The 15,778-nt window shown below is 50.3% G+C and overlaps 1 protein-coding gene across 1 annotated transcript in view; it reads right to left on the bottom strand.

The window, feature by feature from the left end:
* Positions 1-15,778, bottom strand: part of gda (guanine deaminase) — a 54,233-nt gene that overhangs the window by 31,613 nt on the left and 6,842 nt on the right. Inside the window, exons 3-5 of the mRNA XM_038804107.1 lie at positions 12,861-13,035; positions 3,980-4,067; positions 1,953-2,058 (exon numbers count right to left, since the gene is read on the bottom strand). Of these exons, the coding sequence (XP_038660035.1) occupies positions 1,953-2,058; positions 3,980-4,067; positions 12,861-13,035 (369 nt within the window). The remainder of the gene's footprint in view (positions 1-1,952; positions 2,059-3,979; positions 4,068-12,860; positions 13,036-15,778) is intronic.

Raw genomic sequence — 15,778 nt, 5'->3', positions numbered from 1 at the left:
CAAGGGAATGGGTGAGGGGGGACCTGGCTAAGGCAGCTCCACTCCCTTCTTTAATTGGCCTTTATCCAGGGGGAGGGATTCATTGACTCGGTCCGGATTCCAGGAACGTTGGCCCCCGGAATTCTTGTTGGTCAGTAACAACTGAAAAGTGAATGAACTGTTGACAGCCACAACTCTTAAGAGAGGACCTGTGGTGACTACCACAGTGAAATGGATCTTGCCTGGTAAGGGTATGTTAATTATGCGTGCTATTGTTAATGAGGCAATCATGTGGCGATTGACGGGGATGATGAGAAATACCTTGGGTTGTGAGTTACTGGTTGATTTAGGCGGCCTCTGATAGCTTCACACAAACAATAGGCGCAATCTAACCAATCTACCAGACCCGTGACGAGCACAGTTAACTGGGTGAGTCCTGGCGCTTGTGGCTATCTATCGAACTCTTGTTTCAATTCGGGGCCTCAGTGGCTAACGCGCTGCCGAGGCTGCACTTATTCCTGTTTCCTGCGTTAAGGAGCTCCGTGCGCCGGAACGCCTTAGCGCAGGACGAGATTGGGACGGCATTTAAAAATGGTGTCCTGATCTCTCGACCCTAAAACACGCTCCTCCCAAAGCTCCAGCTCACCTCTAAGGGGGTTCTCGGATGCCCCTGCGCCCCGGGAACACAGCACCCCCGGGCCCGATCATCGCTGTGGGAAAAATGCCAGCCTGGCGGTGCCCTTGCCAGGCTGGCACACAGCTGACACTGTCAGGGTGCCTCAGTGCCACCAGCAGTGCCAGGGTGCCACCCTGCCCAGGGGGCAAACACCTGGGGGCCTCTGATCCCACAAAGTGCCGTTCCGCTTGGTCCCCGTTTCTGGGAACCAGCACTGACTGGCGCTCACCCGAGACCTCTGAGCTGAAGGGTGTCAGATCCCAACGCCTCAGGTATATCCGGGGAGAGCATTTTAGAGTGAGACTAGCTGTCTATACTCCAACAGTAGTTAATTGACTATAAACTGTTTTGGAGTGTCCTGTGGTTGTGAAAGATGTTCGAACAAAGCAAAGCTCTATTTTTTTCTTTCAACAATGTGATATGATATCTATCATTGAAATGACAACCAACCTCTCTAGCCCAGAAAGGGAATAATTAAGAGTCCAATTTATTTGCTACATGTAATAAATTTTGTTCGAGATTATAAGACATCAAGTTTTAATTTTAAAAAAATATATTCTTGCTTTTCCTTGTGTCTCTTTTTCATCTTTCTTAATCATTTCCTAGTTTTTCTCCTCTCTTTATTTCTCTTTCTGTACCTGATTTTTTTCAGAATGCTTACAGTGCAGAAGGAGGCCATCCGGCCCATCGGGTCTACACCGTCCCTCTGAAAGAACACCCTACCTCGGCCCACTCCCCTTCCCTATCCCCGTGACCCCACCTAACCCGCACATCTATGGACTGTGGGAGGAAACCGGAGCACCCGGAGGAAACCCACGCAGACACGGGGAGAAGGTGCAGACTCCGCACGGGCAGTGACCCGAGGTCGGGATTGAACCCGGGTCCCCCGGCGCCGTGAGGCAGCAGTGCTAACCACCTTGCTGTCCCAGTTCCTTTTCTACTGTTCACCTTTATCAATTTTATCATTTCATTGGCGAAGGAATAAGACAGTTGGTCTCATTGTTCATTGTGTTCTCAGATTCCAGTCACCCTCACTGTGTCCGCATCAGCTCGCTTTCTCAGCAAGTTACATTGCAGAGAATTTGAGTGGAGGAGGGGGGGGGGGGGGAGGCATCTGCTGTGCTGCACTCCACTCCAATAAACATTAGCCCATGGCACGGCCACCAAGCAAGTACAATTTGGAACGGTCTTTAAATTAATTATCATGGGTACAACATTTAGTCAATGGAAGCAAAAACAAATGACCACTTGTTTGAGACTTGAAGTACTTGACAATGCAGAGCAATTTGAGTTTTACCTCTTAGTTTCGCTCACAGATTCGCTCAACAATTCCTTATACTCGGGAAACAGCTCATTAAGGTCCATGCAAACTTTACCTACGAAGGCACGCTGGCCCAATCTATCTGCACAAAAGAAAAAGGGAACGCACATTGTTCACAGCTTTGTAACAAGCAGAAATGTCTCTCAATTTGTTCCAACTTAATGCACTCATTGTTGTTGCATCCGGGTTAACGAGAGCATTGTTGGCTTTTGTGCAGGTAGGTAACCTGGGCACATGCCAGGTGGCACTCCCAGCCAATCCAGTTTACCTCCTCCAATTAGCCCCACCGAATCCCACCTCTCCTGAGGGGGAGGGGGGGGGACGAGTGAGGAGCGCGCCCTGCTGGAAAACGCGGCTGGCAGACAGGAGAATCCTGCCCGGAATGTTCAGACCCGATCAACACCAACAACCTGTAATTCTATAATGCACTTAATGTAGTTAAAGGTCCCTCGGTGCTTCACTGGAGTGACTACCAAACAAAACGTGACAACGGGCTACATAAGGAGTTTTTATTTTGCTATTCTTTCATGGGGTGGCAATTAATGGCCACCTCTAATCACCCAATTAGGTGAGGAGTTGCTTTCATGAACCGCTTTGGTCCCTGCAGCGTAGGTACACCCACAGTGCTGTTAGGAAGGGAGGACGTAATTCTCGCAACTCGCAGCAGGTTTGGTGGCGCCGGGGGGGGGGGGGGGGGGGGGGGGGGGGGGGGCTCTTCCTCAGGGAGCTCGGAGAATCTGGCGGGTCGCTCTTCCTCACGACAAGTCATGCAAATGTCATTCGCACTAGTTTGCATCTCATCACAACAGCTGCCAGTATTGGTACCTGGTTCCAGGGGGTCAAAGGGAAAGCATCTAATTTACTGGAAGTGTAGTTGAATTTGAGGCTGAAGGCACGTGAAGAAGCCAAAGCCACCAGTGCGGCAGTGATGGAAATTGCTGGAGGCTTGTCAGGTTGGAAGGATCCGGGCGGCACGGTGGCGCAGTGGGTTAGCACTGCGGCCTCACGGCGCTGAGGTCCCAGGTTCGATCACGGCTCTGGGTCACTGTCCGTGTGGAGTTTGCACATTCTCCCCGTGTTTGCGTGGGTTTCGCCCCCACAACCCAAAGATGTGCAGGGTAGGTGGATTGGCCACGCTAAATTGCCCCTTAATTGGAAAAAAAAAAATTGGGTACTCTAAATTTATTTTTAAAAAAGGTTGGAAGGATCCGTAGAAACCCGACTGTGCAGAAGGAGGCCATTCAGCCCATCAATCTGCACCGGCCCTCTGAGAGAGTACCCTAGCTAGGCCCACTCCCCTGCCCTGTCTAAGTGACCCCACCTAACCTGCACATCCTTGGACTGTGGGAGGAAACCGGAGCACCCGGAGGAAACCCACGCAGACAGGGGGAGAAGGTGCAAACTCCACACAGACCGACACCTGAGGACTGTGAGGCAGCAGTGCTAACCGATGTGCCACCGTGTCGCTCGAGGAGAATAGGACAAGGAAGGATTTGGTACCAGGAGCCAATATTGGTGACAATTACGAGTGAACACAATGAACACAACTTGGAGTGAATAAGGAACTGGACAGCAGAGTTTTAAATAAGCTGAAGGTGTAAGATCAGAGGTCAGCCAGCATTAGAATAGCTAAAGTTCCAGGTGACAATGGCATGGATCATTATGAGAAGTACAGTGGAATTGTGTAATATAAATTGATTAATTGTCCTGTATAATACGGTCAGTGGAGGATAGTTGCATGATATAAATCTGTAATGATTTGTCTCAATTCATAAAATCAGTGCCAGTCACGCCCAGTGTGTGCTCCCCAGGCCTGATCTTCACTCTGGCTGCGACCTTGGAAAATCGAGTTGGGACAAATGTCGGAATGCCAAATTTTCCATTTTAGCTGCTTACCAGGGTACTGGCCAAACGGAAATCACTCCACCATCATCCCCGATCCCTACTCCCCCTCCCCCACCCCAAACTGATAACTACCGTGTAGGCTTACGTTAACGACTTACCTACGACATCGCAAAGCTTCAACGATGAGTCTGTGTGGATGGTCGCAAAATAGCACGCGGTGGTGGTGCCATTTTTCAGAGTTCTTCTCTGTCAAATAATGAACGCACTGTTAGTGAGAAGCTTCTAATCTCTACTTTGTTCAAAAAAATAACATTCATTTCTGTCCTCTAGGATCCGTGCAGTAAAATCTCATTCACAGAGGGAGAACCTCTTCCTACAAAGAATTTACATCTCAGAAAAAGGCCATTCTTTCCCACGTGCGTTTATCTAGTTTCCCCTTAAATACATCTATGTCACTCGTCTCAACCATGCCCTGTTCTCAATTCGTTGTTGGATTTGGTTTTGACTAAGTTACATTGATGGCTCCGGGTTTGGACTGTATCACTGGTGGCATTTACCTACATCTACCCTATCAACCTCCGTTATCATTTTAAAAATCTCTACCACATTGTCTTCTCTCCTTAGAGAGAAAGGGAGCCCAGTCTATTCGGTCTTCTCTGATACAACCTCACTCAGATTTTTTATCATCCTTTCTTTGCAGCTCCGCCAGTGCCTCTATATTGTTTTTATAATATGGAGGCCAGAACTGTCTGCAGGATTCTAGTGTAGTCGAACCAGGGTTCAATACAAGTTTAGCATCACTTCTCAATACTATTCTGATAAAAATGTATCCCAATGTTTTTTATTTTGTCATGCCAAGCAGACATTTTTTTTAAATTTAGTGTACCCAATTTATTTTTTTCCAAATAAGGGGCAATTTAGCATGTTCAATCCACCTACCCTGCGCATCTCTGTGTTGTGGGGGCGAAACCCACGCAGACACGGGGAGAATGTGCAAACTCCACACGGACAGTGACCCAGAGCCGGGATCGAACCTGGGACCTCGGCGCCATGAGACTGAAATGCTAATCACTAGGCCACCGTGCTGCCCCTATGCCAAGCAGACATGACGGCATTACAAAATTGAAACAAAAATTCTCTTTAAAAATGATACTTTAAGATGGCTGTCACAGGTCACCTGACCTTTGGCACTGCAAGTTGGCTTCTAGAAGCTTCCAAAAGTTGGACTATTGTGAACGCGTCTAGACCATGGTCGGGTGGAATTTTGCCCCTGCCTTTGTCACGCTTAACCCAAAGCAATAAGAACAATAAGGTCTCAGAATTTCGGTCTCCAGAGCTATCAGGTAATACAGGAGAACTCCCGATCTTCCGATTGAATGTCAATGGTTTTGACCATGGGGCTTGGAAGCTCCTTCAGTGACATGAACAGACTAGTAGTTGCTTTCCTTCATGAATCCGCCACCAGTTGTCACGTGGCCCAAGCTCTTTGCATTTGGAAAGCCTTTTAGTTGAAGCCCTGCTTGCCTTTGCAGTCAACAGCAGATTGGAGAATACAAAAGTAACGTCATCAGGGACATCTTTGCTGAAAGCAGCCTATAGCATTTGGCCTTCTACTGCACCACAAGGCTTAACGTTTGAACGCCCCCTTGAAAGTCTGTTTACGAAAGATACCGCGTTTACGTGGAGAAGTAAAACGGGTTCTCTGGCCGCAAATACTATCGAGGCTGCTCACTCTACTCGCTCTGCATCTCTTATTCCACAATATCCCGGGCAGGATTCTCCCACCGCACTCCGTTTTCTGGTGCGGTGCGCCCCCCGGCCGGCAGCGGGATCCTCCGTCCCGGTAGCCGGCCAATGGGGATTCCCCGCTGTGGGCATCGACGGGAAATCCACGGGCGCGAGTGCTCTGCCGGCGCAGCGGAGAATCCCGCCCTCCCCTGACGTTCAGCTCCTCTCACTGCACCCTTAATAAACACGTGAACTGTCAGCTATCCTGTTTGGTTTGAACATTCGGAGAAGTGAAACTCCTTTATTTTACTGTGCCTTTCTTGTGTGGTTTGTGTGTGTGTGCGTGAAGTAGCGATAAACCTCCCCCGGAGAAGTGTGTGTAAATAAGTAATACTCTGGTTTTTAAATTCCGTGGACGGCTGGTGCCAGGGGCAGGATTACAAAACTGCCCACACATCAAAAAGGGGAAGTTTGGGAACACATCTCAGTGTTGTCTAAATTAAACCACACTGATTATGGACAGACACACTTGGGAGCATTCAGTCTGCCTCTCTCCCCTGTGTGTACCTGAAATTGGGTTCTGCATCCAGGATTGAATCCATTTCAAACCAGTCAATTTTGACGTAATTGAGCTTAGGGGCTGGTTTAGCACACTGGGCTAAATCGCTGGCTTGGAAAGCAGACCAAGGCAGGCCAGCAGCACGGTTCAATTCCCGTACCAGCCTCCCCGAACAGGTGCCGGAATGTGGCCAAAGAGGCCCATTGACGCCGGGGTGAAACACTCCGATGTTTACGCCAGTGTCAACACTTAACCGCGTTTTTAGAGAATCCCAGCCCCATCTCTGCCTTAAAGACACTCAGTGATTTGACCTCCACAGCCTCTGCGGCAAAGAGTTCCACAGATTCACCACCCTCTGGGCTGAAGAAATTCCTCCTCATCTCTGTTTTAAAGGATCGCCCCTTCAGTCTGAGATTGTGTCCTCTGGTTCTAGCTTCTCCTACCAGTGGAAACATCCTCTCCACGCCCACTCTATCCAGGCCTCGCAGTATCCTGTAAGTTTTAATGAGATCCCCCTCATCCTTCTAAACTCCATCGAGGTTTAATTCTTATCACTTAGTCGTAAAGACAATCTAAAAATGCACTTAGACGAACAAAGAGTTACCTTGTGGTATTGTGCAAAGCAAATAATGGCATGATGGGAAAACTAGTCAAGTCTTCTTGGTACAATTGAATTTAAACTGATTTCATATAACCTAAGGCACAGATACAAAATACACAGATACAGCCGAGGTCAACATGACCTGAGAACTGGGTGACTCTGAAATTCTAGATAAGGCTTGTTCGTAATGAACCTAGAAGCAGTCTCAACACATACCAAGCTGAAAAACTTTCTCTTCCTGTACGTAAACAAATTTGTCCCTTTCTTAAAACAAAGACAAGATAATGATATGAAACTCCAGTCCCCTAAAGGTCAGCAAGGTGACGGCATTGTAACGATTATTACTTATGTTTTACTTTCGATCAAATTCCTGACCAAGTTGTATTCATGTTATCTTGATCCTATAATGTATAAAAATCGCCTTATTCTTCTGTAATATCGCAGACTTGGGACGGACTCAGCAGTTTGTACTTGACTGCCTTCCGACTTCAAGTCTCAGCCATTACTGCTAGCAGTCAGTTCTAATTCTTAAATAAAGTTCAGTTTTGCTTACCTAATGAATGCTGTTTGAATTTCTCTATCACAGTCCCGAAGCGGGGAAAATATTGAATACGACAACCTCAGCAGTAATGGCCGATGATTGTGAACTCACTCATAAGCCTCTGCACCATCTACCTGTGAGCAGGTGTGTCCTCAAAGGCATGGGATAGGATGGGGACCAATCCATCCCCATAGTAACAGAACTGGGGAAACCATTACTGCCTAAAGCAAAGTCCCACTCGGATCAGACTAAAAGGAGGCCCAGGTGTTGCTGACAGGTTCCAGGGGTACAAATCAAATGCACCCCATTCCGTCACGGATCAGGGGTTATGGGGAGAAGGCAGGAGGAGAATGGGGATGAGAAAAATATCAGCCGTGATTGAACGGCGGAGCAGGCTCGATGGGCCGAGTGGCCTAGCTCTGCTCCAGTGCCTTATGATCCAAGCTATTGATGTCGCTTGAAAATAATTAAACAAATTGGACCTGAAGGGGGTCAAGAGAAACTGAAAGACCGTACAGTGTTCAAAACCCCAGCCAGCCAAGAATATTAAGCGTTTCTTATTGTTCCTGGACAGCGTCCTAATGACAATAAGGGACTTTGATCAAAGAAGGAACGAGTTGTTGGCACAGAAAAAGAGGCCATTTCATACTTTGTTCCCTCAAAAAGATCATCATTTTAAATGTTTGCGCCTGGGAAGTGAGCTTGGAAATAAGGATGCCTTCACAGTTAAAGGAGTAGGAGGGAATCTAACTTTTGACTGACTAAAGGTGAGGCTAGTCCAGACATGGAGGTCAGCGAGGTTCAAAGGCTGAAATCAGCACAGACTGTTTTAATGAGTGAGAAAATCAATTCACTCGCTAACACATAACAGGGAAATATTTCATGAGAAAGGGTGCGATGGGAAACTGTAATGCATTTGGCAACAGTGTGTGAAGACCTCAGTTTGAATGGAGCAATTGATGTAAACGTATTTACTTCTGCTTTACAGACACTATGAAAAAAACCGAGAGTTTATTTTGAAAGACCAAGGCGGGGGCGGAGGGGGGAGGGGTGAAGACAAGAAGATATCACAACTTATTTTTTTCAAAAAGCTGTACTCCTTCTTTAAAAAAGACCCTGCTGAATCTTTAAGATGGCTGCCACAGGTCATCTGATCTTTGGAACTGCCACAGGTCACCTGATCTTTGGAAGTTGGACATGCAACTGAAAGCTTTCCGAAAGGCCAATCACGATGAACACACTGAGCTCACGTCCTTGTGGAATATCACAACCACCTTTGTCAGGACTTAACTCTAAACTGTGGGGGCAATAAGGTATCAGACTTTCTGCCTTCAGGACAACCCGGTATGCAAGGAGAGCTAACAAAACTGATTGTGCACGAGGGAAGTGCTTAGGACCTCCTCTGCCCCTACTGCGCACCAATGGTTTTGACCGTTAGAGGTGGAAGATACCTCGTCATTATGAACAGACTGTTGATTGCTTTGGACTACGTCACAGGAGTGAAGTTCTTTGATTTTTGGAACGTCTTTTCCTCTACACCGTGCTTTCTTTTTGACGCATGTTGTTGAAGAGTGGAGATTGAAGACCTACATGTGAAAGTCAGAGTTCCAGAGAGGCCAGTTAGCTCAATGTGTGACAAGCGTCTGTGGTAAATTGATGGGGAATTCACAGGATCCTGTGTGGTGGTATCTGTCACTTGCTTTCAGAGTGTGATGTGTCTGACCATATTCTGCATATTATTTTAGCGGGACTGTGAATTAGAGAATGAAATAGCTTTTGTAATTATGTCATGCTTACAAATCTGCATAGATCTGAAAAGGTGCAGCTGGGTGTAAGACTATAAAACACAGGAGCAGACGTCGGCCATTCAGCCCATCAAATCTGTTCCACCATTCACTGAGGTCATGGATGACCTGATATAATCTTCAACTCCACTTTCCCAATTTATCCCCTAACCCTTGATTGCTTCACAGATTAAAAATCTGTCTAACTCTGGGTTACTGTCCGTGTGGAGTTTGCACATTCTCCCCGTGTTTGCGTGGGTTTCACCCCCACATCCTGCAGGGTAGGCGGATTGGCCACGCTAAATTGCCCCTTAATTGGAGACAATGAATTAGATACTCTAAATTAAAAATAAAGCTCAGCCTTGAACATACTTAGCGATCCAGCCCCTACAGCTCTCTGCGGTAAAGAATTCCACAGATTCACTCCCCTCTGAGAGAAGAAATTCCTCCTCATCTCTGTTTTAAATGGGAGACCCCCTCACTCTGAGATTCTGCCCTCTGGTCCTAGACTCCCACAAGGGGAAACAACCTCTCAGCATCGACCCTGTCAAACCCCCTGAGAATCCGATATGTCTCAATAAGGTCGCCTCTCATTCTTCTAAACTCCAAAGAGTCCAGGCCCAACCTACTCAACCTCCCCTCATAAGAAAATCCCTCCATACCCGGGATCAACCGAGTGAACCTTCTCTGTGCTGCCTCCAATGCCGGTATATCTTTCCTTAGATTAGGGGACCAAAACTGTTCCAGATGTGACCTTATACATTTTAGCAGGACTTTCCTATTTTTATACACCATTTGCTTTGAAAGAAAGGGCAGAATTCCATTTGCCTTCTCTATTGCCAGCTAAAATTGCATGTTAGCTTTTTGTGATTTATTCACGAAGACCCCCAGGCCCCTTTGTGCTGCTTCTTTCTGCAGTCTTTCTCCATTCAAATAATATTCATAAGTTCATAAGATATGGGAGCAGAAATTAGGCATTTGGCCCATCGGTTCTGCTCCACCATTCAATCCTGCTGATCTCACCCGGGCCTTAACTCCACCATCCAGCCCGTTCTCCATAACCCTTCAACCCATATACCAATGAAAAAATCTAAATAACTCCTCCTTAAATTTACTCACTGTCCCAGCATCCACAACACTCTGGGGTAGCGAATTCCACTGATTCACAACCCTTCGGGAGAAGTAGATTCTCCTCAATTCCGTTTTAAATTTGCTACCCCTTATCCTAAGACTACGACCCCTCTCTCTTGTTCTAGAATGCCCACAAGAGGAAGCATCTGCTCCATGTCTACATTATTCAGCCCTAGTTTGCACATTCTCCCCATGTTTGTGTGGGTCTCACGCCCACAACCCAAAGATGTGCAGGCTGAGTGGATTGGCCACGCTAAATTGCCCCTTAATTGGAAAAAACGGAATTGGGTACTTTATACTTGAAATAAACTTTATTCAGCTCCTTTATTCTTCCTGCCAAAGGGCCTAACTTCACATTTTCCTGCATTATGTTGTCTGCAAGATTTTTGCCCACTCACTTAGCCTGTCGGTATCCCTCTGTACACTCTGTGCCATTTAGCCTATTTTGCCCTTGTTGTTTCTTTGCTAAGAGCTCCCCAAAACGAATCACATTGCACTGCTGTTTCCCTTTCAACTTTATACTTTCCTCAACTTGGAATGTTAACACATTCTGTTGTAGACGGAGGCAGAGAGGCCAGGCTGACCGAGTACAACTCCCTTTATTCCACACGAGTCACAATAATCACTCCTTCCCTCACTCCCCACTCCCTCATTCCCACTCCCTCACTCCCCACTCTCCCTCACTCCCCACTCTCTCACTCCCCACTCCCTCACTCCCCACTCCCTCACTCTCCACTCCCCCACTCCCCACTCCCTCACTCTCCACCCCCTCACTCCCTCACTCTCCACTCCCTCATCCGCCACTCTCTCACTCCCCACTCCCTCACTCTCCACTCCCTCATTCCCCACTCCCTCACTCCCCACTCCCTCCCTCACTTCCCACTCCCTCCCTCCCCACTCTCCTCACTCCCCACTCCCTCCCTCCCCACTCTCCCTCACTCCCCACTCCCTCCCTCCCCACTCTCCCTCACTCCCCACTCCCTCACTCCCCACTCCCCTCACACCCCACTCTCCCTCACTCCCCACTCCCTCCCTCCCCACTCTCCTTCACTCCCCACTCCCCTCCATCCCCACTCTCCCTCATTCCCCACTCTCTCACTCCCCACTCCCTCACTCTCCACTCCCTCACTCCCCACTCCCTCACTCTCCACTCCCTCACTCCCCACTCCCTCACTCCCCACTCCCTCACTCTCCACTCCCTCATCCCCACTCTCTCACTCCCACTCCCTCACTCTCCCACTCCCTCATTCCCCACTCCCTCACTCCCCACTCCCTCCTCACTCCCCACTCCCTCCCTCCCCACTCTCCCTCACTCCCCACTCCCTCCCTCCCCACTCTCCCTCACTCCCCACTCCCTCCCTCTCCACTCTCCCTCACTCCCCACTCCCTCACTCCCTCCCTCCCCACTCTCTCACTCCCCACTCCCTCCCTCCCCACTCTCCCACTCCCCACTCCCTCCCTCCCCCCTCTCCACTCCCTCACTCCCCACTTCCTCCCTCCCCACTCTCCCACTCCCCACTCTCTCCCTCCCTCACTCTCCACTCCCTCATTCCCCACTCCCTCACCACTCCCTCACTCCCTCCCCACCCACTCTCCCTCACTCTCCACTCCCTCATTCCCCACTCTCTCACTCCCCACTCCCTCCCCACTCCCTCACTCTCCACTCCCTCATTCCCCACTCTCCCTCACTCTCCACTCCCTCACTCCCCACTCCCTCCCCACCCACTCTCCCTCACTCCCCACTCTCTCACTCCCCACTCCCTCACTCCCCACTCTCCCTCACTCCCTCACTCCCCCACTCCCTCACTCCCCACTCTCCCCTCCCCACTCCCTCACTCTCCACTCCCTCAACTGTAACATGACCTGCCTACTCTTGTACTCAATACCCCGTCCGATGAAGGCAAGCATGCTGTATGCCTTCTTGACCACTCTATCAACCTGCGTTGCCACCTTCAGGGTACAATGGACCTGAACTCCCAGATCTCTCTGTACATCAATTTTCCCCAGGACCCTTCCATTGACCATATAGTCCGCTCTTGAATTTGATCTTCCAAAATGCATCACCTCACATTTGCCTGGATTGAACTCCATCTGCCATTTCTCTGCCCAACTCTCCAATCTATCTATATTTTGTTGTATTCTCTGACAGTCCTCCTCGCTATCTGCAACTCCACCAATCTTAGTATCATCTGCAAACTTGCTAATCAGAATTAGAAGTCTCTTCCCCAGGGAGAGTTGGGAGCAGGGCCATTGGGCAATTTTAAGGTAGATTCTTGCCTATCAAGGGAGTCAAGGATTATCGGGGGTGATGTGGAATGTGGAGTTGAGGCCACAATCGGATCAGCCACCATCCTATTGAATGGCGGAGCAGGCTTGAGGGGCTGAATGGCCTCCACCTGCTCCTGGTTCACAGAATGCATAGAATCCCTATAGTGCAGAAGGAGGCCATTCAGCCCATCGAGTCTGCACTGGCCCCCTGAAAGAGCACCTTGGCTCGGCCCGCTCTCCCACCCAATCTCCATAACCTCACCAAGCCGACACACCTTTGTGACGCTAAGGGGTAATTTCTGATCCCCCATTTCAGCTGGGGTGGATTTGGGGGCCGCCTCCTTGCCCTACCCACGGTGGAGATCGCAGCATTGTGAGTCGGACCTGCCTTCGACCAGAGAGCTGAAAAAGATCAGGTTGCACATACCACCACTTGTGTGTAGGTGTCCTCTGCAAACTTCAGGTCTTTGAATTTGGCTTCAACAGGAAAGGTATATTTGACCAACCATTCAAGAAGTGGTAGATCCAAGCAAGCTCCCATGTTGGGGTATTGGGATGCATGGATATGCGTGTCAATCAATCCTGGAATAAAGAATTCGTCCCTGAATTGAAAAGAAAATGGAATATTAATGCTGAGCCTCCGCCCTTTAACATTTAACCCCATTCAATGCAAAACATGACCGCGAAAGCAAAACAATTAATACTTCCCCACAGGAGAAATAATTGCTAACTCGTTATCGGTTTAAAAGTAATCAACTGGAGATTAGCGGAATGAGACGGCATCGTATTGAACAAAACTGCAGGGTTCAAACTTCCTGGATTCAGGCAGGGCACAGGTCAACAATGACACCTCCAATTCCAAGGTGTAAAGGAATGAGCTAGAATTCGGCCCAGCTAGTCTGGTCTCGTATGTTCCACACAGGCCTCCTCCCAGCCCCTCTTCACCTCACCCTATCAGCCTAACCTTTCATTTATTTCTCCCTCGTTGTTTATCAAGCTTCCTCTTGACTGTATTGACTGTCCGCACCACATTCTCACCACTCTCTGGGTAACGAGGGTTCTCCGCAAGTCTCTCATGGATTTAATCGTCACTATCTTATATCGATGGCCCTAGTTCTGGGCTTGGAGAATCGGAGAAGTCGCCGGTATAGTTTCAGAGTGCGTTGATCGAAGCAACCTTGCCCCAGTACCATTCCGTCCCTGGGCACTAATCTCCCCAACTCTCACCCATTCGGCAGCACCCCTCCCCACTCCCGATCTCTCACTCCCTTATCCCGTTACTCCACCACACCCCCTCTGCACTACCCTACCTCCTCCGCACCCCCTCCTCCTCACCGCACCTCCTCCTCCTCCTCCTCCTCCTCCTCACCGCACCTCCTCCTCCTCCTCCGCACCCCCTCCTCCTCACCGCACCTCGTCGTCCTCCTCACCTCCTCCTCCTCACCTCCTCACCGCACCTCCTCCTCCTCCGCACCTCCTCCTCCTCCTCCTCCGCACCTCCTCCTCCTCACCGCACCTTGTCTTCTTCCTCACCTCCTCCTCCTCCTCCTCACCACACCTCGTCGTCCTCCTCACCTCCTCCACCTCACCACACCTCCTCCTCCTCCTCCTCCTCCTCCGCACCTCCTCCTCCTCCTCCTCCTCCGCACCTCCTCCTCCTCCGCACCTCCTCCTCCTCCTCCTCCTCCGCACCTCCTCCTCCTCCGCACCTCCTCCTCCTCCTCCTCCTCCTCACCGCACCCCCTCCTCCCCCTCCCTCCTCCTCCTCACCTCCTCCTCCTCCGCACCTCCTCCTCCTCCTCCTCCTCACCTCCTCCTCCTCCTCACCTCCTCCTCCTCCTCCTCCGCACCTCCTCCTCCTCACCGCACCTCCTCCTCCCCCTCCCTCCTCCTCCTCCTCCTCACCTCCTCCTCCTCCGCACCTCCTCCTCCTCCTCCTCCTCCTCCGCACCTCCTCCTCCTCCTCCTCCTCCGCACCTCCTCCTCCTCCGCACCTCCTCCTCCTCCGCACCTCCTCCTCCTCCTCCTCCTCCTCACCTCCTCCTCCTCCACCTCCTCTTCCGCACCTCCTCCTCCTCCTCCTCCTCCGCACCTCCTCCTCCTCCGCACCTCCTCCTCCGCACCTCCTCCTCCTCCTCCGTCTCCTCCGCACCTCCTCCTCCTCCGCACCTCCTCCTCCTCCGCACCTCCTCCTCCTCCTCCTCCTCCTCCGCATCTCCTCCTCCTCCGCATCTCCTCCTCCTCACCTCCTCCTCCTCACCTCCTCCTCCTCCTCCTCACCGCACCTCCTCCTCCCCACCCCCTCCTCCTCCTCCTCCTCTGCACCTCCTCCTCCTCCGCACCACACCTCCTCCTCCACATCTCCTCCTCCTCCCCACCTCCTCCTCCGCACCTCCTCCTCCTCCTCCTCCTCCACACCTCCTCCTCCTCCGCACCGCACCTCCTCCTCCTCCACACCTCCTTTTCCTCCCCACACCTTCCCCCACATTCTGTGCCTGACCAACCTCCAACTCTACCTCCTGCGACTCTCTGACTGTGATGCTCTGCTGTGTAAACGAGGTAGCTATTATTTTTTCCAATTAAGGGGCAATCCACCCACCCTGCACATCTTTGGGTTGTGGGGGTGAAACCCACGCAGACACGAGGAGAATGTGCAAATACCACACCGACAGTGACCCAGGGCTGGGATTCGAACCCGGGTCCTCAGCGCCGCAGTCCCAGTGCTAACCACTGCGCCTTATGTCGCCCTCACAAAAGATAAAAATGACCAAAAAACAAAAAGGGGGAGGAGAGAGGTTTACACTCCTTGCAGTCAAAGACATTGGTCGCCAATGCGTTCAGAGGAGATTTACTAGGATGTTGCCTGGTATGGAGGGAAGGTCTTACGAGGAAAGGCTCAGGGACTTGATGTTGTTTTCGTTAGAGAGGAGAAGGCTGAGAGGTGACTTAATAGAGACATATAAGATAGTCGGAGGGTTAGATAGGGTGGGCAGTGAGAGTCTCTTTCCTCGGATGGTGATGACCAACACGAGGGGACATAGCTTTAAATTGAGGGGTGGTAGATATAGGACAGATGTCAGAGGCAGTTTCTTTACTCAGAGAGTAGTAGGGGTGTGGAACGCCCTGCCTGCAACAGTAGTAGACTCGCCAACTTTAAGGGCATTTAAGTGGTCACTGGATAGACATATGGATGAAAATGGAATAGTGTAGGTCAGATAGGCTTCAGATGGTTTCACAGGTCGGCGCAACATCGAGGGCCGAAGGGCCCGTACTGCGCTGTAATGTTCTATGTTCTAATGGCAGAACGATGGAAACTGGGAATACCCGAGAGGCTAATATTGGAGG

The sequence above is a fragment of the Scyliorhinus canicula genome, chromosome 8 (genome assembly GCF_902713615.1).
Source record: "Scyliorhinus canicula chromosome 8, sScyCan1.1, whole genome shotgun sequence".
NCBI classification, from domain to species: Eukaryota; Metazoa; Chordata; class Chondrichthyes; order Carcharhiniformes; family Scyliorhinidae; genus Scyliorhinus; species Scyliorhinus canicula.
Note: the sequence above shows the minus strand (reverse complement) of the source record. Positions and strands in the feature narration are given on the sequence as shown.